Source organism: Ciona robusta, unplaced genomic scaffold (genome assembly GCF_009617815.1).
Source record: "Ciona robusta unplaced genomic scaffold, ASM961781v2 AP042749.1".
Taxonomy (NCBI): domain Eukaryota; kingdom Metazoa; phylum Chordata; class Ascidiacea; order Phlebobranchia; family Cionidae; genus Ciona; species Ciona robusta.
Window position 1 is genome coordinate 209,283 of NW_028323128.1, and position 24,841 is coordinate 234,123.

General features: G+C 31.9%; 2 protein-coding genes across 4 annotated transcripts; both read right to left on the reverse strand.

Moving 5' to 3' along the window:
- Positions 1-83: 83 nt before the first annotated feature.
- On the reverse strand, positions 84-17,082 carry LOC149723493 (lysosomal dipeptide transporter MFSD1-like). 3 transcript variants are annotated; one of them, XM_089893612.1, is made up of 13 exons: positions 16,920-17,082; positions 15,832-15,928; positions 10,628-10,755; positions 9,980-10,140; positions 9,563-9,659; positions 5,792-6,002; positions 3,778-3,834; positions 3,185-3,341; positions 2,905-3,002; positions 2,034-2,146; positions 1,807-1,915; positions 762-851; positions 84-450 (listed from the first exon to the last, which is right to left on the reverse strand). In XM_089893612.1, the coding sequence occupies exons 1-13, from the start codon at positions 17,065-17,067 to the stop codon at positions 366-368; spliced, it is 1,551 nt and encodes a 516-aa protein (XP_089749738.1). In that variant the 5' UTR covers positions 17,068-17,082; the 3' UTR covers positions 84-365. The 3 variants fall into 3 exon arrangements, with proteins under 3 accessions (XP_089749738.1, XP_089749739.1, XP_089749740.1); XM_089893613.1 differs by lacking the exon at positions 762-851; XM_089893614.1 differs by lacking the exons at positions 15,832-15,928; positions 16,920-17,082 and adding an exon at positions 14,243-14,382.
- Positions 17,081-19,818, reverse strand: LOC149723494 (aladin-like). The gene has a single exon (XM_089893610.1). The coding sequence runs from the start codon at positions 18,859-18,861 to the stop codon at positions 17,281-17,283; it is 1,581 nt and encodes a 526-aa protein (XP_089749736.1). The 5' UTR covers positions 18,862-19,818; the 3' UTR covers positions 17,081-17,280.
- Between the last annotated feature and the right edge of the window lie 5,023 nt (positions 19,819-24,841).

The window sequence follows — 24,841 nt, forward strand, 5'->3', positions numbered from 1 at the left end:
CATGCAATTGTGTGGTAACTTCAGATTGTTAGTTTTATGGCCAATATCTATTATTAATCCCCCTTCACCTAATATGAAACCTATTTAGATCAAAACAAATTGTCAGTTTTATTTCTCATGCAGCTCAATAAAATCAATTTTAAAATCACAATATTCAAGAAAGGCATTAATGACAAAGAGAATAATATTTAACTTTTGTGTATAGATGAAAGAACGTATTATATTTATGTAAAAATTATGTCGAAAACAGGTCAGAATATATGTGTAATAGTTGCAGATGCAGCGGGTAAAATCAGTGAAGATTTAACATAAAGAAGAATTCATTAAAAGCAGTGTAAAGTACGGGTGACAGTGAGAATAAAATATTAAGAAATAGCTTCATATGATGATGACCGGGACCTGTTGATGTTTGCATGTGCAAGCAAATGTTCAGGTATTTGTGCTCCAATTCTGTAAATAATCATTTACAACGTTATTCTGTGGTGCTGGTTTACAACATTAGAACCGTAACACAGCAATCAACCGCTTTTTTGTTGGAATTGGCATAGTATATTCCCACCGAAAAAAAGCTAACTAAAAATCTTTTACTATGCTAAAAATCATGCAGTGTCATGTTACTACCATTGTTTCAAGATGGCATTACAAGAGCACGAAAATATTGAAACCAATCAAGAGAATTAATAAATTAAAATATAAAGCTCTAAACTTGAGGTTCATGAATAGAGACTTCACTGAAGGTTAATACAAATAATTTCACAAACCTTGAATAATATCGGTTTCGAATTCCAAATGCAGTCATTGGTCGAACAAATGCTGGGTGAGTGCCTTGTGTTTCAATGGAACTCTCAGCACTGAATTTTTTAATTATTATGGGTGAATAAATTAACGAATAAATGTTTTGATTGGGTAAATGCTAAAATGAAATCATGCAAAAGAAAAAGGCCATATACTAAAACGTGGTTAATCACATCTAATTAATCATATTGGAGCTGAAAGGTAGGGGTTGCAAACCTACTTTAGAATTTAATACTTGAATAAATTGGCAAACATTACAGACAACAATCAGAAAATTTTATACAGGGTCATCGCTGCTATTACTGCCAAAGCTGTAGTTTTAAGGCAAACATGCATTTTACAACAGGTGTTCACAAAAATGTTGATAACTTCACTTACATTCGGTTTTATTTAAAAGAGGAAGGAATTATTTATCAATATAACCTTTGAAATGGCCATCATCTCATGGATTTTAGTAAACTTGGTTTGAAAACCAAGATATATTTTTAAGAATAAGGGTCGTATTTCGTCCCAAACATCAAAGTAATAAATCGTTTTTGGTGAGTTTTTTTAAGATTTCAGCGCAAACTGTGACAATCTTTTTGTTGTCACCAGTGGTGACAACACTCACCACTCACCGATGGTGACTCACCACTCACCGGTTGAAAACAACCCTTTTAGTTAAATAGTAAACTAACCCGGAAATCAACTTTGCAAGGATTTTTTATGCATGTTTTGCTTAAAAATACAAATTACACATAAATACAAATTTTTGGTAAGTGCATTTAAAATTTGATGACGTTATAAAACACTATTAGGCACCACACGATTAATTCCTTTCTACGTAAATTTTTGAAATGCAAAAAATTTTCTGCTACAGACATCTACATTTTTGAAAAGAAATATTGAATGTTCTGCATTTTAATATTTTCTAAACAATTTTTGTTTAAAACACAAAATTTTCCGCATACGCCGTAAGAGCATAATGAATATATTGTGTTTCCGTTTAATAATAAAGTACATGGCACTTACTTTTCAACCTCATCTGCTACTTGAGGTTCTCTTGCTTTTGCCGATAAATTCAACCCACTACCCCTTCCTAGATCCACAAGGTAGAGCAACAGAGCAGCCATGAGTGCAACTGCAAATTTGTAAAATAAATTGTGTATACACTTTTAACAGAATATAATCAAAAGACTGGTTTTTAATTTATTCATAACTAAATACCAAAAAAAGAATTTATATTGTATGTTACTTACCACAGATACAAGCACAATAGAATATTTCAAGCACAAAATAACCAGAACTGTCCAGGATTGAGCCAGATGCAAGTGAAATAATGGCAAGCCCGAGGTTTTGTATTGACTGCATGCTGCAACAGAAATTTTTTTATTCCGATTACTGAAAATTTTTAAACTACTGAATTTATGGCTTAAAGAAGGTTTCTCAAATCATCGTGTATTCAAATTGTATTTAATTTTGACGTTGTCAATACACTGTGTTTTAAAATACATTGCATATTTTCTAAGGATATTAGATAGAAATTTAGAAACCATTGGGAAGCATTTTAGGTTGATACAGGGTAATCTAGAATAGTCATTGTAAAGAGACAGGCAATGGGCAATATCATTTAAATGTCTATGGTAAATTTTGGTTGGAGTTTTGACTTTTGTTAAATATATGCTATGATACCAACCAGCAAATGTTGAAGAGAGTTACTCCTTTACTTGTAAAACAAGGTTAAACAATGCAGGGAAACATTAAATTGGATGTGGGGGTAGCCAAAGGTTTAAATTGTTAAACAAACTATAAGTGAAAGCAAACATGTAACGTTGGTGTTTACAATTTGTATGGAAGTGATCAATGGTGTATGTGTGGGTAAACAGATTAGAAAAACCAAGTACCAAAATTGATTGTAAATGTGCATTGTCATTATAGCTGACCTTTTTTTATATGAGATAAACATTTATTGCAGTGCCTGTCTCCAGCCTACACAACGTCATAAATATGTTTGATTTACACAAGTATATATCAGACACAATAACATTGGGTGACATACACGCTGTGCTTTGTTTGCACTATATTTTAATGCATCTAAAATATAAAAAAGCCTTAAAATATTTTACTTACAATCCATATGCAGTGGCAAGCTGATGTTGAGGTACAAGGAAAGCCACCATCGGCCATAACGCACAAGCAAGAAGTGAGTATGACACCCCCATAATACTCTGTGAACAATCTTGTTTAAGAATGTATGTTCACAAAAATGTAAACTACTATAAAATATGAGTATTCATATCTTTCACATTATCTATGTCTAACATTTGGTTTGGTGTACAGATGGTTGAACAACGACATTGGTCTGTTTTTATACACAAACACCTAAACACCCAGTACTGACTCAACTTACCATAGCTACCCATGGGTTTAGAAATGTAAAGGCAAGTAATCCATGACTGGCAAGTGTGGAGAGTACAGCTATTATCACCCAGAATACATTATAACCCAATCTATCAACTAGGAATCCAAGCACAGGGGAGCAAGGTGCTGATAGAATATACACTATGCTGTAAAAATTACAACATTGTTTTCGTTAAATGGGTAAACCAATGAAAAGTTAAAACTTGCCCACATATATATATATATAGAGAGAGAGAGAGACAGATGCTTGAATGATTTTTAATAACTTCATTATTAACAGAATTATTAACTTCAAATAGGATTTTAAGTTTAGACATTCCTATTTTTATGGAAATTTGCTGACATTACAAAAATTATGGCTAACAAAATGAAATTTCAATGTTCTAAAAATTTAAACAGGCTTGAAACAAAAGCTGCTAAAAGCCAAGAAAAATAACGTAGCATCTGGAGTTAGAATTACACACATATTAATACCAACTAAAAAAACAAAAACATTTTTCTGTGTTCAACATCAAACAGAACATAATTACTAAAAAAGAATAAAAATTCATTTGCGATAATTGTGTAAGATCAACCATTCACCTGTTAACAGCGCTCGCACTTGAAGGACTGAAGCCAAATTTCTCTTCAAAAAATACTCTGAAAAAAACAAACAAATTAAATTAGTGTCATGGCAATCTTCGATTGGTCGAACCGAGTGGTCACTATTGAATTGTTCAAATTACCAGTCAGACATGAAAAAGTGAAAAACTCCCTAAAAAATTACACCCACAAAGTGGTACTCTTAAACTGGCACGAGTTCACCTCCATAAAATATATGTATCAGGGTAGTAGAAAAAATCGACTGGCTGTCGCCCAAATTGCAGGCCATGAGGCGCCCAAAATGGCCGGCTGTAGTGACGTAATAAGCATTATGACATCATATGTTTAGAGTAGCGCCTTGCGCGAGGACATGCAACCAATGACGACAAGTTGTTCAGTGCAAGAATAAACAATATAACATTAATTGGCTTGCCTTAGCAGATTGTTTATTACAACATAGTAGAGATTGACACAGGGATTTTCCGCCACATAATACCAATTGACGAGTTGATTATTTGCATCATAATAGTAATTGACGCGTTCATTGTTACCCATGCAAAAGTAAACTAAATGCTTGGTCAGTAAAGATAAAAGCTGTGTTTTATTGAACATTTACATTCGGATAGGCGAATTTAGACATAATTACACTGACTTACCAACTGTTTCCTCCCAATCAAAACAGTTTAATGTTGTTTACTGCAGAAACACGTTTGCCGATCGCAATGGGTGTTCCACGAGTACAACATTCTGTACTTTCAAAGTTTTAAATATGCATTTTTTACGACTGTAAATACATGTTGAAAAGGGTCTTTAAACTTTCGTATTGTATTTGCATTTAAAAACCCAACGATCTGACGCGCATAAACATGTCACTTTTAATAAGCGAGTGGACGAGATACAGTAGATAAGGATTGCAACGTCGTGCGTACTCTGACCTTCCCTGGTCCCATGTCTCAGTATACTTGGGAGTTACGACCCAAAGGCATCGCCCGGAATATTTCAGTTTGGTAATAAAATAATTCAAAGATTTTACGTTGTTTTTCGAGTCGCATGAGTAAAATCGATTTAAAGGTTATTATTGGTCAAGTTTACAGACACGCGATTCGTTTTACATAATGAGTGGAAACCTGAAGTAACAACTTTTAATTTTCATCTCTTATCCTAACTAAATAATAAATATGAAATATGCAAATGTAAAAAAATTCATTTAAATTTATTGAATTAATTTTAAACATAAAAATGCGCGCGCCTATTTACGGCCCTGTGTGTCTAAGAATGCAAAATACAAAAGCAACGACGGTGCGAAAACAGTTAATGCTAAACAGGCACTAACCTTTACAAGTATTACTTTTATAAAATTGTTAATATTAGGGGTGTGTTATATTGTATTAATATGTATTGACCAATGCCGTATATTGATGTCATTAAACAGGATGCTGTAATTAAATCCAATATTAAAAGGTTACAATCTCATGGAAAAAAAGTTTTAGGTTATTTTAGAACACTAATTATTAGGGATGTGCTGAAGTTGTAATAGCTCGGGTTCGCCGACCGCCGAGCTTCAATGAAAAGCTAGGCACGAGCCCGAGCACCAAGGAGAAAAACGTGGCTAGTCAAAATAATACAGAATACGCGGTGTGCGGTTAAAGGGACGTCTCGTTTCGTAATTCCCAATGTTGCAAAATGTAAAATTCATATAATAAATATTTAATTAAAAATTTATTAATGTTGCAGCAGTTTTTAATTATTTTATTGGAAAAAATGGCTGCAATTCGATACGGGTTTGCTGACGTTGCGATTCGCACTTTTTTCGTTTTTAATCTTTATTGCTCTGGCGGGCAACATTATAGCAAAAGGCTGAGCGCTCGGCCCAGTTTTCAGCCGAGCGCTGAATGTTTTTGAGTTCGGGCTCGGCACATTTCTACTAATTATTCTCTGGTGTGCATCCCTACGCTACAAGTATCATTTATTCATTTTTAAAGTGATATTCGGCCATATAATACAAATGTCTTACTTGCCAAGTCCAATAAAAGGAAATATTGCAACATAATATCCAACACACACAAGGAACACCATCCACAGTTGGAAGCAAAAGTGGCGAACATCAGTAAACTTCACAACTTCATCTGAAGCATTCTTTTTTCTTTCTACAATTCTTTCTGCTCGTTTATCGAGATAAGCTAACATAAGAGCACATCCAAGTGAAAACACACAAGTTATGGCAGCTGTGGAATGATGGAAAAAGTTAATTTTTTGTTGGATGAATACATTCTGTTAAGTCATTAGGCAGAGCTGGTAATTCAATATATAAGAATAATTTATATGTGTATGCGCACAAACTAGAGCACGACCGATTATCTGTTTGCCGATATATCGGTCGCATTTTCGGTAATTTACCGATTATCGGCAAGGGCATAAAATGGCCGATATTATCGTCGCTAAGTAACCAGACGTCCAGCAGCGAGCGTACGTAAGAATTAATGCAGAGCGGTAACTCGTTCATAAAACGTAAACTCAATCGTATACCTAATTCAACTCGTTCGTAACAATCTAACGTATTGAACTAGGTCAAAGCGTCTGATCATGCGTCCACCGAATGTCATGTTTGTCAGGCGCGTGTAACGTCGAGGTTACTTTAGGTCACTTACGCGACTTTTTTGAGCGTCAACATGATACACGAATAAAATGTATTTGCTGATAAAAATAATGTTTGCTTAATGGAGGGGAGGTAAAATTTATTTAAAAACAATTATAAATTACCTAATTAATTAATTACAAGTTCACTAATTAACAATAATTAAGCCTGTAGTTTGATTTTATCAGCTATATCGGATTTTCATTTAGTTGCCCTGTAAGTTTCTGGGGTAATGAAATACCGATTCTGGTATTAAGTAACCTAGTACATTAAGCACATGGCAAATAAACACAATTTGTCATAACACTATGGTAGAGGTCAACTTTAAAAACTCAAGCTTAAAAATTTAACACCCGGTAAAAAAAGACTGGGTTGTATTGCTGACGCTGTCGTGTAAAAGCACAAGTGACAACATGAGAAACCAACCTCCGTCATAACCAATAAGTTAAGCATTTAAAATGGGGCGGGGAGAGGCGGTCGGCGCAAATGCGTAACGAATGCCGAAATATTTTAAACAACAAATATTTAAGTTTTTTTCGTACGCACTTTGTTCCGCAATGAATCCACGTGTGAATCCCTACCATTTTGTAATAAACATGCTGCTTAGTTGAGGAAAACATTGTAAATATAAAGCAGTTCTACAACATATTTGGGTTGTTTATTACAATCTGTTATCTTAGTTAATGGGGAAATTACATTTATTTTACACGCAGCTATGGGAAAGGCAGTGCAAAGTTTGTGTTGCGAATTTCCGCTGAAAAAAATATTAAAGGGACATACCAACGAAAAATCAAAATTTGTGTATTGATAGATATGCTCAAATGTGACCTAAAGCCACCACCCAAGTTTTAAAATACAAAACAGATTTTGAAAAAAATGAGTTTTAAAACAGCAAATTCGACCGCTGGAGTAAAAAAAAATGGTCATGGCGCAATGCATGGGACTTCCCATAAGAAAAAAAATTACTCAAGTTCGATTGTTCCTAGCTTCTAAAATATTAAAGAAAGTTTAAATTTTATTTCTGATTTGGTATAATTAATGCTTCTTCTTTAAAAATATGTAAAAAAATTGTAAAACATAGACTTTATTACTTTTTAATTTTCGATTGAACATAGCTACAGAATATGCTGACCCTTTTTCTTTGTTAGTTAATTTTTAGCACTTTTTTTAAATTAAAATGTTCATTATGTCTTACTAGTACCTACTGTATTATTTTTTTTGAAAAAATGTCAGTGTTTCGTGTTTAACGTTAGTTTTGAAAATATGTTGAGTCATAATCTGGTATGTACCTACGTTTAATCGAATAATTAAAATATAATAAAGTATATATTTTACAATTTTTGAAAGATCAAAGTGGAGTTAATTTTTTTTTCTTTTAGGATACATTGGAGCATATCTATCCATATACAAATTTTGATTTTTCGTTGGTATGCCCCTTTAATGCGCCGCACGTATACAATGACGTATATGACGGCGCGCCTGCGAACACGAGTCACTGATGATTTCCAAGGCCAAGAAAGCATAGGAATTTCTATTAAGTGAATAAATGAAGATTCAAAATTGATAAGGTGTATCAATTTTAAATAAATAGAAGTAATAGAAAGTAGCATAATGATAAAGAGAGCAAGAAGTTCAAAAGGTATCTCTTATTTATTATTACATAGCTGAACATGGTTGACAAGGTACACCAGTCAAAGCTTTTCCTTTTTTCTAAAATTGATGAATATCATTCTTTTTAATTGGCGTTTTGTGTAATAAATTTGAGTGGTTGGAGTATTATTGAGCACATATGGAACGCGCATTTTGTTTTGCTTGCCGACATTTCAGCACTGAAACAGGGAGGTCGGATGCAGCATTTACCAAAATCGGATTTTTGTCTCAAAAGCGCTGCAAAAAAATCCCACAACAATGTTTTTGCTTGCGTTAGATGGAACGAGCCCACAACAATGTTTTTGCTTGCGTCAGATGAAATGATTATATAAATTAAATAATAAACCAACCAACAACATACAAACTCAAGAATTTTCATCATTCAACCATGCTACTAAAATTTTATTGATTTTTTCTGCACACAGTAGATTGCTTATCGAGGCCATGATAAAAGGGCTGAGTCATTAAACCAGGGTAATTGGAGAAGAACTTACTCTGAAAACAAACCCGAAACTAAAGGAACTACATGAATAACATGACAGCAAAAGTAATTTGCATTGGCTGAAACAAGTTTAAGCAAAACTATTGCACGATATTAATCAAGCTGATCCCGGAAAAGTTATAAATATGAAGGTGTATCCGAAACTTAATAAAAGTCATGAAAACTTGGCAAACAGTTGTAACAATATCTTTGCTTGAATTCTAGACTTTATGTGCTTTGAGCCGTATGCGCTCCTCCTGCTCCCTCAAATTCCCAACCAAGCTAATTACTTTTTTGGTCTCCAACGCAGTGACGTAGGATGTCTAAGGTTTAAGTGTAAAGCAAGTACGTGCTGTGTTTTGTTAAGAGTCGAACGTTCCTTGTGTTTTATGCTGCTTTTAGATTACTATACGATTGTATCTGACCACGGGTGATTTACAAACCTGGAGACTACAGAAGTGTAACAAATTGGGGATCCTGCCAGGACCAGTGGATTAACAGTTTTAGACAGACTTTACGATTATTTTGTTTAACATGCCTTCATGTCAAGCCTGCCTGAGGAAACCAAAATGAAGGATCCCAAGTCTCTCTCTGCACAAATGCACGTACGAGGTCTTAAGCAATGAGGATTGCCTGTTCTGCCTCACGGTGTCGAAGCACCCAGCAACAATTGTTCCATTGAACACAAGCAACCGGTGAAGCAAATAAAAGTTTCTTTACCGCAATTCGACAACAAGCTGAAATGTCACGCAGCCGGCAAAGTAAATAAATTCTGGATTCTCACGCCGGCGCCTTCTGCCCCCTGAGTTTAAAAAAATCACCATTGCCGGCGGCATCAAAAATAGGCACTTTTTACACGACTGTGTCATTATATGTATATATATCCACAATTGTTTTGCAGGCATTTTATATCAGGAATCAGGATAGATACGAATGTTAACATAATTGATATGTGAAACTGTTAAATGTTTACCTCAAATTACTTAAACCACTGTTTACCTCAAATTACTAAAACTAACCAATAAAAAGTGAAATTCCAAGTGTTCTATCGGATTTAATTCCTTTCTTCACCCAACCATAGACAGGTCCCATGATGTTCATGTTCACCGTACTTCCCTGTGATTTAAATGAGTAAACCCTTTGGGGACAAAGAATGCAAAAGTACATTCTGAAACGGGGGTGATAAACATGTTCAAAAGTTCACATTCAATTGGAAACAACAAAAAATTGGTGGCATCATCAAAAAATTTAAATAAAGGCTTGTAAAACTTTTTCCACAACAAAATGTGAATAAATAAATTTACATACTTAGCGATACCTAAGTTTGCTCCAATAAAAAGTGATCATTTGTTTATTAATAATATTTACTGACACTTGAAACAGTCTTGTTATAATTTTGTTGTAAAATAACATTCCATCTTACTTAAATCACTTACAATCCTTGCCATGCTGAGTTGCAATCCAAACACAAGATTAAGTTCTTTTTCTTTGAACCACAACACTGCATATGTATTTTGTGCAACTGCTAAAGATTCTCCTCCAATGCCAAAGATAAAACGACCCATATCCATCAACCACATTAATTCCAATGTAGCACCTATCAGCATTAATACAATGTGTTATTACCACAGCAATAAGAAAAGAGTAGAACCCATAATTGCCCAAAATCGTGATGCATGTTTTTTCTATTCACGTGACTCACAAGTCCGTCCCAATTTTTCTTTGTCATCAAGATAGGCGCACAGTGGTTTTAGGAAGATTTAGCTGTATTTTTTAATACAACACCAACTATTCAAGTTTATTAGGCCAGTTTTGTTTTTTGGTAGGTTAATTACAGTTTAGCGCTTGTTTAGGAAATTTAATTATTGAATAAATTTAATACACAAATAAAAACTTGTGTATTAAAACGATTGCCTAGATTTAGGCTACCAAAAAATACAGTTTTATTATGCAAATACATTTTGGATGCAGTGAATACTTTAAATGTGTAATTAACATGGAAATTAATATTGAATATTCTTTAGATAAAGCCATAGAAATGCAAATATTAATAATAACCCACTGAATATTATATATAGTTATACCTAATGCAAATATTAGTTGTCCACCAAGAACAAACAAACTGAATATGATGCTACCCATACGAACACCAAGTATACGATCGAGTAAAAATCCCCCGAAGAAACAAAGAATTACATTTGGCCATGAATACCTAAACAAAAATATAAGAAAATTAGTATTCTCAAATTCCAGCATTTAATTAGGTAAAATACACATTTCAGTAATTAAAGGGACATACTAGATGATATTGTGAATTTCTATTATGTCGTAATCAACTATCAGGTTCAAACAATCGCTATTATGATGCAATGAATCTCTACTATTTTGTAATAAACAGGCTGTTTGAAAACTTCATATATAAATATAAACAGTACTGCAACTGTTTTAGGCGGCCTATTTCAGCATTATTACGTTCTGGAAATTTTCTAATTTCGACAGAATGGCGAAAGACGCAAACGACATAGCTATTGTGACCATAGGCGCCGAACTTTCTAAATTGCAGGGTAGGCGCAATAAATATGACGTCATAATTATGCCGTAACATTGCATTACCAGTGTATCGCACGTTACGGTTGGAATATTTACGTTATCTTCTGCTGTATAGTGGTGGTTTTACATAGGCCTATATAGTAAATCAAATTTCCTATGTTTATGATTGGGCTAAAACACTCCCTTCAGAAATTGTTTGCATAATTTCGTTACGTGGCGGCGGGTAGCGCTATAAGAAAAAAGACGCACGTCAAAGTAAGGATTCCGTGACTTAAAATCAACTACAATACGACTGCTTTTAATATATGTAACTGATTGCGCAAGTTGTTTCAATCGTTATCTATATTATCGTATCTGCATGCTGACGAAAATATCACTCGTCTCCCGAGCCGGACTGCAAGGACGGTAAATCGGCAAAGTGACAAAATTTACAAACGGGCATAAATTAATTTAATATTTCATTGGGTATTTTGACACCGGCAAGCAGCCTAGACGAGGAATTGGGTAATTCGCGATCGTAGACAATTAATTTGTCACGAAGCGCCAGGGTTACAAGGAAAGATTACCCGCTATTATGACCAAAATAAAAGCTGAAATCTAGAGTGGCAAAATAGGTCTAGCCAGTGGCCACCAAGCTTTATCTGAACAGAAATTTATTCACATGCTTGTTGCGTTCACGTGCGAAAGAATTATTCATTGTAGATGAGACAATACTTTACCTAATGGCAAACGTGAAAAAGCAAACATTCAACCTGTTTTTTTATCACATGCAGGCTAAAAAAAAATGAAAGTGTGAATTCCTATTATGACGCAAATAATCAACGTGTGATATGCTATTATGTCGTAATCAATTGCCAGGTCAAACAATCGATATTATGATGCAATGTATCCACGTGTGAATCCCTACTATTTCGTAACGAATATGCTGCTTGACTGGGAAAATATTGTAAATGAAATAATAAGCAGCTCTCCTTCTAGAACAGATCTTTGTTGATTATACTAACTTTTTTTATTTGTCTCTTCGATTACAGCAGCGAAGATTTAGAAATATTTTAGACGAAAAGGCAGGATATAGCGACAAAACAACAGTTGTTAAAACACGCTTACAGTTGAAAGCAGATTATTGCGGCCTACATCGTTTAGAATGCGATACAGCTAAAAAATTCTCGTTTGTTTAGCAGCAATATTGTTTGTTAATCTGTATTCTAATGCTGGGATAGAGGGAGTAAACCAAACTCGCGTTAGCAAAAAATAGTAATAGCTTAGGCTCTTCAGAAATATGCGTATCGATTGTTGGTAGGGAAGGTCTTTCTAAAACAACCTAAATATGTTCCAGAAGAAACACTGCTGTATATTTACGATGTTTTCTTCAACCAAGCAGCATGTTTGTTACGTAATAGTAGGGATTTACACGTGGATCCATTGCATCATAATAGCGATTGTTTGACCTGGCAAATGATTACGACATAATAGCAATTCACAGGTTGATAATTTACGTCATAATAGCGGTTATCCCCTTGATTATTTAGCCTGCAGCTGCTTAAAAACAGGTTGAATATTTGCCTTTTCACTTATGCGCATTACATAGGCGTCGATTTTTTAGGGAAATTCATATTTTTTGGGGTGGCAAAACATTTTAAAATGGCTGCGAAAAACGCGTTGTAAACAAAGAGAAAACATTCGCCCTTCGCGTGTGTGCATGCACGTGCCTGTGCGCGGACGTGTTATCAATAGTTTAAGATAAATAATTTTATTACAGATAAATATTTATTGTAGTGTTTTTCAAGCAGGGTTTTAGAAAAAAACCCTTATCAGTGATAACGTCACCGCCCGAATCGTCGAAAAGCGTTAATATATTTTTAACAGAAAAAAATTCTACTTTCTTACGTCCGGCCAACAATATACTTTTTGGTTTCTTAGTTCAGTAATTATTGACGGTATAACGTGCGGCGTGTGCTCTATTTTAAACGCATCGGTTACCCTGCGAGAACACCGCGAATAGCTAAAATGACAAAACCTTTTCGTGCAAACATTAAAAATATGCATTTTCCCAACACCCGCTTTATTACATTGAACACAAATCGTGTCACATGGAACCTTTACATTTATTTAAACGACGTATCTAAATCGGTAGAAACAAATGAAAAGTTTTACGTACGTTCATCATGGATTATAAATGTAAGGATGACTACTACCCTATGTCATAATAGTTTTGACAAATTATTAAAATTTTTGAAAACAATTGTGGTTTATGTGCTTCTATAGTTCGTATAACTGTGTTATTACCGATATAAATTTAAGCCAGCAACCAATATTAGTGACAACTTGAAATGCTAATAAACCGCGATTATGTGAATTTTAATTGGTGTAAATATGAGAGCGAGGAGCGACGCTATCAGTGAATTGGAACCAGCGCGAATTGCAGCATGATAATAGCAGTGCTGACGTAAAGCAATCGCTTCGCAGATGTGCCAAAAAGTTTTCAATACTTTTTAATTGCACTTGATGAAAGCGCCGATGCTAAAGATACTGTACAGCTTGCCATATTTGTGAGAAGCATTGATTGTAACTTCGATATCTTGGAGGAATTTGCACAATTGATGCCCCTTAAGGGCACTACAACCGGAGCAGATATTCTCGATGCGCTTTTGCTTTGTATGGCAAATTTAAACTTCTGTCGAAGTTGGTATCTGTGACGACTGACGGTGCGCCAGCTATGGTTGGTAGAAATAAAGGTGATGTTTCACTGCTTGAAAAGCACATGGAAAGTAACAGGGTGAATAGTAAAATAATCAGAATGCATTGCATTATTCACCAAGATGCACTGTGTGTGAAAGCTGCAAGTATGCTGGAAGTGATGCGGTTTGTAATAAAGACGGTTAATTTCATATTATCCAGGGCTTGAATCACCGTCATTATCAAAATTTGCTTAGCGAAGCTAGAGATTGTAATTTTTCTGTAAAGCAAGAACATGGATGCTTCAAACTTCCATGATCCGGAGTTGCTTTCAAAGCTTGCTTTTTTTAGTGGACGTTACAACTCACCTAAACAAGCTTAACAAGCAGTTGCAAGGACATGATCAATTAGTTAATGGTATGTATGAAAATATCATTAGCTTCGAAAATAAACTACGGCTTTGGAAATCCCACCTTGAAAAAAACAATTTTGCCCACTTTCCCACTCCGAGCAAAAATATACCTTCAGATACTTCAGATAGCATTGCAGTGATTAAAGAACTTCGATCCTAATTCGGTTTGCCGACATTCGTTCCTACAACTGCAATTTCAATCTGTATACAACAACTTTCAATATCGATGTGGGTGCCATACCCGAGAAAGTTCTAATGGAATTGATCGAAATGCAAAGCAGCGAACTTTTAATCAATGTTTCACAAGCACAGTATGCGAATTTCACGAGGGCTCGAAGCTAAAGACATTTTCTCATTTTTAAAAAACATTTTCTCTTTTTTAAAAGAGAAATTTGAAAGAGTAGGACCTAACGTGTTTAACCTGTCCTGGAATACACTTGAAATTATGATGTCCTAGTAAAAGTTATCGGCGATAAAACATGTTAATTCAATATAGGCTTTGCCTGTCAATCCATACGTTCAATGTCCTATTACTTCTACAAGTAGCTAAAACTTGTTGTAAAATATGTAGCAAGCACCAACGTCTGCAGCTGGCCGTTAAATTGGTAACTAAATCAATTAGCAACTGGTTGCTGACGTACTTTTATACGAGTCTCCAGGGCTGCATTTATAAAAAATCCCCTAACAGAATAAGCACCCATAAAGTAAACATACATGGTAACTCGCAAGCTGGCATGAGTTGTTAAACCCGTGTGATAACGACTATCTTTTTCTAACCATGCGAGGATAAAGTAAGTTACATTCATTCATTCAATATACAAAGTAGGCCAGCATCGTCTGCACACCCAGGGTGTTGGGTAATGGGTCAATTATGGCCTAAATCCTAGGGCCCATGGCGTGCCACGCTGCGGGACCTCACCCACATAGAATAGAAAATCGTCTGCACCATATGTAACTTTATAACGATAGGCGTCGATTTTTTAAAAATCTTTGTCAAATTTGGAGTGCACCAATTTTCATACGTCATTTGGCTTCGTGCACAGCATTCCTATTTCTATCGGCCGTGAATTAGCAACATAAACTTGGTGGTGCGTTCTTCTTAGTTGTGTCGCGCGTAAAATAAATAAATTTAGCCCTTAAGCAGGCGGTAATAAGCAACCTAAATCTGTTCCAGAAGTAGCACCGCTGTTTATTCACGATGAACTTGTATAATGAAATAGTTTCCTTCTATTTCAAAATAGTGCACGCGTATACTCACGACCTGGAATAAAACATGTTCTAATTTTCTCTAATGTACACACCTACACAGAAACTTGAAAACAAATTAAAATTTTTTCTGCATTTAAAAAAAACTAAAACAGGGGTGTGTGTCGCTTTATCCACATGCTAAGCTAATACAATGGTTAATATTGGGAACTAACTTAATATCATAAGGAATCGTAACTCATGAGGAACACCATTAGTTATGGTTATAGACTGGGGTGCAAAATGACGCCTTTGCACTTCTGCTTTGTAAATCATGCACCCTTAAATCGACGCCTATGATCAGAACTGTTGTTTAACATTAATTTGTTAAAATAAGCCGATAAAGCCTCAAAAAATTGTTATTTATAAAATTTACAAAATGAGTAAAAAAGTCAAATAACTTACCAAGCATAAAGCTGCATAAAAGTTGCTTCATTCAAATTAAGATCACTGATAATTTCGTTATGCAATGCTGCAGGATTGTCATAGCAGAAATAGCTACCTGGTATAAATGTTATTGTTCGGTTATACAACAAATTAATAAACACAGCAAAATAAACTAATCACTGAAAGTACATTTACATGAATACACTGTACTTGAAGGTAAATGATTTTAACTCTTTATAGTTTGTATGGTTTCAGATAATATTACAAGGGTGTCCATTCCTTTACTATACCTTGTTGTGACAATGTCTTAACATCATTACCTTGTCAGTGTAATATCACTCAATGTATTAGTGGGCTGGAGTTTATTTATATTTTCATGTTAACCGTTAACGTATATGTAATTTACCTATTCCAAACAGTATATGATTACAAATCCGTCATTTATGAGAGGCAAGAGACATTGGCAGTTGTTAAGTAACATATCTAGCTATGTTGTAATACATTCATCTGACTCCTGGTATTTGATTGCTCCATAGAGATTGTAACTTGTATTACATGACCAATATAAACCAGTAGGAAATGTGTATTTGGGAATTACTTATTACAGATTATAAACACCAACATTCTTAATTGGGAGCATAAGCGTCCACTATTTAGAGAAAAAAAAGTGAGTGTTTTTTACTAATTTGGGCGCCCCACAGTGCACAATTCTGGCGACAGGCCAGCCAGTCAGTTTTTCTACTATTCACTCTACTATTGGCACCACTAAATTCCTGGTAATTTTAAAAGAGAAAATTCTTAGTTGGTAAAAAAGTGAATGTTGCCTTAAACTGTGTTTGGTGATTGCAGATTTTAGTTTTACACTTCTTTAAACTAGCTTCTGCTAATAATTTGTATGCTGGCTGAACACAGTTTGAGAAGTGTAGTATATGACAATGTGCCGTACTTGTACCAGATAAGCTGTTTTTGCATGGGTTAAACTTTATTTTATCTGCAAAGTTTAGTACTGACAGTTTTGTGTGTGCTTAAATTGACACGGAAACAAGCTTTAATCAGAAAAACAAAAAGAAACTAAAACATGATTCATATGTAACTTTTTTACTCACCAAAACTTAAAAAACACATCAAAGCTAAAACAATAAGACGATGTAAAAGTCCTTGGGGGTCTCCAATGTCTCCACAAAAACTGGTTTTCTTTCCATCTTCTACAGAAATAGCTGAGGCATTAAGTAAACTCTGTTGTTCATTATCCATTATATTTTAGTTCCTATTTACAGAAAGAGGGAAATAAGTGAAATTATTCAGTTTTGAAAAAATAGAAATGGCAATGTATTTAAATGTTATCTATCCCATGCTACCACAAGGTAGAAAAAGGAAGTTTAAACATCACGAAACATGATCATTTTATGGTTGTACTTGTATATTTGGTAACCCCATGTATAATAGTTTATACCATTATAACAAGTTTCAACTTGGTGACACTGACATAATTTTTGCGTGTTTTTGACTCCAAATTGCTGGACTTGTATTTAAACATGCTTGGTTGGACAGTGTGGAATAATTAAGCATTGAACATTTTGAAGGGTTTTGTTTGACGTCTATTTGAGAACGTTTAAAATACAGTGGTACATAAGTTATGTTACCATCAGAATAGCAAATGGTAAGACATGCTCCTGTACTGCAGTTTGGTTTAAATGCAATTAATTGTGGCAAGCAACCAATTCGTCCTTCTATGTATCCTTTAAGAGTAATGGAGAAGACAGGATTAGATGATGTAGCAAATAAAGCAATTCGAGCACTCCTAAAATCATGTTTATCAAACATTACAGCTAAACGAGAGCCAGACTCATCCCAAATCATAGAGTGAATAACATTTGATTGATCCCCTTGTTCATCGGAGCTAAGATCTATAACCACAGTTGCATGTTTCGAGCCATCAACAGTTAGTTGATCAGAACTTTTTGAGTTGCCAAATGTCAAAGAATATATTCTTGGATCAGATAACAGTGAAAACAAGAGTATTCTGCCATCATAGTTCCAGCATGCAGCTTGCAATCTGCCAGAAAGTTGTGACCAACGTTCATTTGACCACATTGAAGTTTCAAAAACTCTAAATGATGATGATGGAGTTGATGCAAGGACTTTTTCTCCATCAGGTGAAAACAGGAGTCTGGTAACTCCTGCACATCTGCTAATATGCTGGATAACTTGTGGTTTCTTTAAACCAACATTCCAAACCAAGATTGCTGAACTGAGGACACATGAGGTGAACAACTGATCGTAACCATGTGGGTTCCAAGCCACAGACGATACAGGAGAGTGGTTCCTGAATGAGAGAACTTGAACTGAGCCAGAATACGGGCGGGATGACAATGAGCATGGATCAATGGTCCAAATTAGTACAGCTGTTTGAGCAGCTACAGCTAAAAGAGAAGCTGCAAAGGGTTTCCATTGAACATCAGATACATTGCGTTGCAGCTTATGCTTAAGAGTTGGAACTAAATCATTATTGTGGTAGTAAACCTTTACTGTGTCATCTTTTAAAGCAAGAGCAAACTTATTTGCTTTACAGTGCCATGATATAAAACGAATGGGGCTATCAATCCAATCATTATTTTGTGAGATTGATGCGATTAAACTAGTCTCATCCGATAAGTTTAAATGAGGAAACATAGGCAGTTGCATGCCACCAACCCATCTTAAAGCAGAAAGCAAATTCTGACAAACTGATTTAAAAAGCATTGGCAATGCCTCCGAAGATGCCGAGCTGTTAATTTCATTTAAGGCTCCATAAATACCATGGCCATTATAAGCAGTTTGTAAGCGACACTTTAATGTTTGTGAATGTTCCAGAAATGCTAACTGAGCGGTTTCGCTTTTTCCCAGGGACTTTTTGAGGCTATCCACAGTAATCTTGGCATCGGGATAATAAAAAGAATCAGTTTCACCAAAGTTTCGAAAAGACATATTGCTTTCATTTGGGTTTATTAACTCCCCATTTAGCTCGCACAATGTAATATTATTAAGAGAAGACATACTTGCTGCCATCGTTTAACAATACAATATAAGCTCGTACGTTACGTATATTTTCTAACAATTGGTGATTAAAGTTTGAGTACTAATTACTTGCAGCAATCTCTGACAGTATTTTCTGCCGTTATGAGATGGTACATTTACGTCCCTATACAGTAATCCTCTATGTTACAACATATAATTTGGCTAGATTTAAAGAGAGTTCAACACCCTTTCTGATGATACAAATCTTGTTCATAACACTAAAAGCGCGGTGCAAGTGCAAAATACTCCCCTTTGCTTTTAAAAAAACAAGAGATCAAAGATCTAATGCGTAAGCACGATTAAAACGTATTAGCATAGTATTAATTAATCCTTTTACCACAGCCGTCGACTGGGCTCTATCAAAAAACAAACCCGAAGTAACCAACAAAGCGGTTTTCAGTTGCCATTGGTGGCTGTGGAGCAGTAGGTCGACTGCACTTATACATGTATTATAACTCATTGTTAAATATTACTATTTTACTGGCTGTCTAGCGTCATCGTCAGACTGGCTTATATATTGCCTTTCTTCTGTGTGTTGTGCGAACGCCGTCTCTCTGGTCTACGTTATTTGTATAGGGTCTTGCATGGTTCTGTTAACAACGCGGTCTTGCATGGTTATGTTAACATCGCGGTTTTAGTGTAACTGTTTAGATTTAGTTATTATGTGTTCAGCTATTAACATTGTTTTGTTTGTCAGCTACTGAACATAACTGTTTTTAATCTCTCGGTCTCTCTATTTTTGGCTCTATAACTGGCTCTTTGGCATACTGGCTGACTTGGCTCTAATTTGGTTATTGTTGAAATCTGACTATCGTTTATGATTTGCGTTATCGTCAATTCATCTGTATACGTTCATCCAGTGGAGAGCATTAATTAACTTATAGACATCACTCGCTTATTCCTTATACGGCTAAAACTGCTGCCGCGTTCGAGCTAAACCCTAGCTCCTACACTCATGAAGACACAACTTCCGCACCCTTGTAATTCTATACTAGTTATTAACCTTGTCAGTAATTGGTCAGTTTTGGCTTTGTTTACGTCAGTGAGCAATTATAAATAAAGTTTTTATAATAATAGCCTCCTATATCTCTTATTAAAAGAAAATAAATCCAAAATAATTGTTACACCGGGCGAGGATCGAAATCGGCACATTAGGCTGCTATCTGTCGCGCGACCTAACCGGTTGAGCTATAGCTCCCACGATACGACATGTCGAAACTGCGGCTATAAGGTCTAGGAATGTGGGACATTGGGAGTTTTGGAGTGCTCGACTGCACGTGTTGGTGAGATAAGAAATCCTCACAACGATTCACGACTGTATCACACTATTACCATTTAAGTGGGAACAAATTAAATGCACTACTCTTATACCTTATTATCATTAATCGTAATTGAAACATTATTTTTAATTCAACTTCATATGATTAATATTAACTTCTAACATTACCTAATTACTGCGTGATTACGGTTTGTCAAAATTCATAAAAACAATAATAAACAAATGGTACAGGAGTTGTACAAAGCGTTCTTACACATATTCTTTACCAATCACTAAATCCTCATACGTCAAAAGTTTCATTAGTTATAATAATAGCGACCAAAACCCGTTTTGTTGGTTACTTCAGATTTGTTTTTGATCGAGCCCAGTCGACCGTTGTAGTAAAAGGATTAATTAATATAGTAGGGTGGGAGAAGATGGGAGACCTTTGCATTTTGTTTTCTCTTTTTTGAAAGTAAACAAAGAACATTTAATGTATTACACAACCGTATCTTCACGACTTCCACAGACCGTTGTTGATTGTTTAAAACACGATCAGGCCATTTGGATATTATGTGTTAAAGGGTCCCATCTTCCCCGACTCCACTATATTATGCTAATTAGTTTAAAACGTGCTTAATCATTAGATCTGGGATCTCTTGTTTTATACATATGATGTTAAAATATAAATAATGTGTTAATTACAATTAATGATAACACGAGTAGTGCATTTAGTCGTTCCTACTTAAATGGTAATAGTTTGATTCAGTCGTGAATCGTTGTGCGGATTTCTTATCTCTCCAACTAAAAATCATTTTTTTTCATGTTTCCCAAAGGAATTCAAAAAATGTATTAATTAAACCTGTACAGTTACTTGTTTTAAACAATAAAAAATTAAAATTTAATTAAAAAAAAAATTTTAACATTAGTTTTTACAACAATTATTTTTTTTTTACAATTTTTTTGAAAAATTTTAAGTTTATAACAGTACAACTACAATTTTTATGCAAAAAATAAAAACAAATCATTTTTTTCATGTTTTTCAAAGAAATTCAAAAAAATATTTAATTAAAACTGTACAGTTACTTGTTTTAAGCAATAAAAAAATTAAATTTTATTAAAAAAAAAAAATTTAACATTAGTTTTTACAACTATTTTTTTTTGCAAAGTTTTTTCAAAAAAATTTTAAGTTTATAACGATACAACTACAATTTTTATGCAAAAAAACAACAAAATATCATTTTTTTATGTTTCCCAGAGGAATTCAAAAAATGTTTTTATTAAAACTGTACAGTTACTTGTTTTAAACAATAAAAAAAATTAAATTTTATTAAAAAAAAATTTTTAACATTAGTCTTTACAACAATTTTTTTTTGCAAAATTTTTTCAAAAAAATTTGAATTTTATAACAGTACAACTACAATTTTTATGCAAAAAAATCAAAAAATCAATTTTTTCATGTTTCTCAAAGGAATTCAAAAAATTGTTTTAATTAAAACTGTACAGTTACTTGTTTAAACAATAAAAAAAAATGTTATTAAAAAAAAATTTTAAACATTAGTTTTTACAACTATTTTTTTTTGCAAAATTTTTTCAGAAAAATTTCAAGTTTATAACGGTACAACTACAATTTGTATGCAAAAAAACATAAAAAAATCATTTTTTTCATGTTTCCCAAAGGAATTAAAAAAAATGTTTTAATTAAAACTGCACAATTACTTGTTTTAAACAATAAAAAATTAAATTTTATAAAAAAAAAATTTTTAACATTAGTTTTCACAAAACTTTTTTTTTTTTGCAAAAATTTTTCAAAAAAATTTTATGTTTATAATGGTACAACTACAATTTTTATGCAAAAATACAAAAAAAAACAATTTTTTCATGTTTTCCAAAGGAATTCAAAAAAAATATTTTAATTAAAACTGTACAGTTACTTGTTTTAAACAATAAAAAAATTAAATTTTTTAAAAAAATAATTTTTAACATTAGTTTTTACAACAATTTTATTTTGCAAAATTTTTTCAAAAAAATTTTAAGTTTATAACGATACAACTACAATTTTTATGCAAAAAAAACAACAAAAAATCAATTTTCTCATGTTTCCCAAAGGAATTCAAAAAAATGTTTTAATTAAAACTGTACAGTTACTTGTTTTAAACAACATAAAAATTAAATTTTAGTAAAAAAAAATTTTTAACATTAGTCTTTACAACAATTTTTTTTTTTGCAAAATTTTTTCAAAAAAATGTTAAGTTTATAACAGTACAACTACAATTTTTATGCAAAAAATCAATTTTTTCATGTTTCCCAAAGGAATTAAAAAAATGTTTTAATTAAAACTGCACAGTTACTTGTTTTAAACAATAAAAAAATTAAATTTTATTAAAAAAAAAATTTTTAACATTAGTTTTTACAACAAATTTATTTTTTTTGCAAAAAATTTTTCTAAAAATTTTTAAGTTTATCACGGTACAACTACAATTTTAATGCAAAAAAACAAAAAAAATCAACTTTTTTTATGTTTTCCAGAGGAATTCAAAAAAATATTTTAATTAAAACTGTACAGTTACTTGTTTTAAACAATAAAAAAATTAAATTTTATTAAAAAAAAATTTTGAACATTAGTTTTTACAACAATTTTTTTTTTTGCAAAATTTTTTCAAAAAAATTTGAATTTTATAACAGTACAACTACAATTTTTATGCAAAAAAATCAAAAAATCAATTTTTTCATGTTTCTCAAAGGAATTCAAAAAATTGTTTTAATTAAAACTGTACAGTTACTTGTTTAAACAATAAAAAAAATAATTTTTATTAAAAACAAATTTTAAACATTAGTTTTTACAACAATTTTTTTTTGCAAAATTTTTTCAGAAAAATTTCAAGTTTATAACGGTACAACTACAATTTTTATGCAAAAAAACAAAAAAAAATCAATTTTTTCATGTTTCCCAAAGGAATTCAAAAAAATGTTTTAATTAAAACTGTACAGTTACTTGTTTTAAACAATAAAAAAATTAAATTTTATTAAAAAAAAATTTTTAACATTAGTTTTTACAACAATTTTTTTTTTTTGCAAAATTTTTTAAAAAAATTTTTAAGTTTATAATGGTACAACTACAATTTTTATGCAAAAAAACAAAAAAAATCATTTTTTTCATGTTTCCCAAAGGAATTCAAAAAAATGTTTTAATTAAAACTGTACAGTTACTTGTTATAAACAATAAAAAAATTAATTTTTATTAAAAAAAATTTTTAACATTAGTTTTTACAACAATTTTTTTTTTTTTGCAAAATTTTTTAAAAAATTTTTAAAGTTTATAATGGTACAACTACAATTTTTATGCAAAAAAAACAAAAAAAATCATTTTTTTCATGTTTCCCAAAGGAATTCAAAAAAATGTTTTAATTAAAACTGTACAGTTACTTGTTATAAACAATAAAAAAATTAAATTTTATTAAAAAAAATTTTTAACATTAGTTTTTACAACATTTTTTTTTTTTTTTTGCAAAATTTTTTAATATTTTTTTTATGTTTATAATGGTACAACTACAATTTTTATGCAAAAAAACAAAAAAAATCATTTTTTTCATGTTTTCCAAAGGAATTCAAAAAATGTTTTAATTAAAACTGTACAGTTACTTGTTTTAAACAATAAAAAAAATAAATTTTATTAAAAAAAAAATTTTAACATTAGTTTTTACAACAATTTTTTTTTTTTGCAAAATTTTTTAAAAAAATTTTTAAGTTTATAATGGTACAACTACAATTTTTATGCAAAAAAACAAAAAAAATCAATTTTTTCATGTTTCCCAAAGGAATTTAAAAAAATGTTTTAATTAAAACTGTACAGTTACTTGCTATAAACAATAAAAAATTTAAATTTTATTAAAAAAAAATTTTTAACATTAGTTTTTACAACATTTTTTTTTTGCACATTTTTTAAAAAAAATTTTAAGTTCATAATGGTACAACTACAATTTTTATGCAAATAACAAAAAAAATCATTTTTTTCATGTTTCTCAAAGGAATTCAAAAAAATATTTTAATTAAAACTGTACAGTTACTTGTTATAAACAATAAAAAAATTAAATTTTATTAAAAAAAAATTTTAACATTAGTTTTTACAACAATTTTTTTTTTGCAAAATTTTTTTAAATTTTTTTCATGTTTATAATGGTACAACTACAATTTTTATGCAAAAAAACAAAAAAAAATCAATTTTTTCATGTTTTCCAAAGGAATTCAAAAAAATGTTTTAATTAAAACTGTACAGTTACTTGTTATAAACAATAAAAAAATTAAATTATAATAAAAGAAAATTTTAACATTAGTTTTTACAACAATTTTTTTTTTTTGCAAAATTTTTTAAAAAAATTTTAAGTTTATAATGGTACAACTACAATTTTTATGCAAAAAAACAAAAAAAAATCAAATTTTTCATGTTTCCCAAAGGAATTCAAAAAAATGTTTTAATTAAAACTGTACAGTTACTTGTTTTAAACAATAAAAAATTAAATTTTATTAAAAAAAATTTTTAACATTAGTTTTTACAACAATTTTCTTTTTTTTTCAAAATTTTTTAAAAAAAATTTTCAGTTTATAATGGTACAACTACAATTTTTATGCAAAAAAAACAAAAAAAACAATTTTTTCATGTTTTCCAAAGGAATTCAAAAAAATGTTTTATTAAAACTGTACATTTACTTGTTT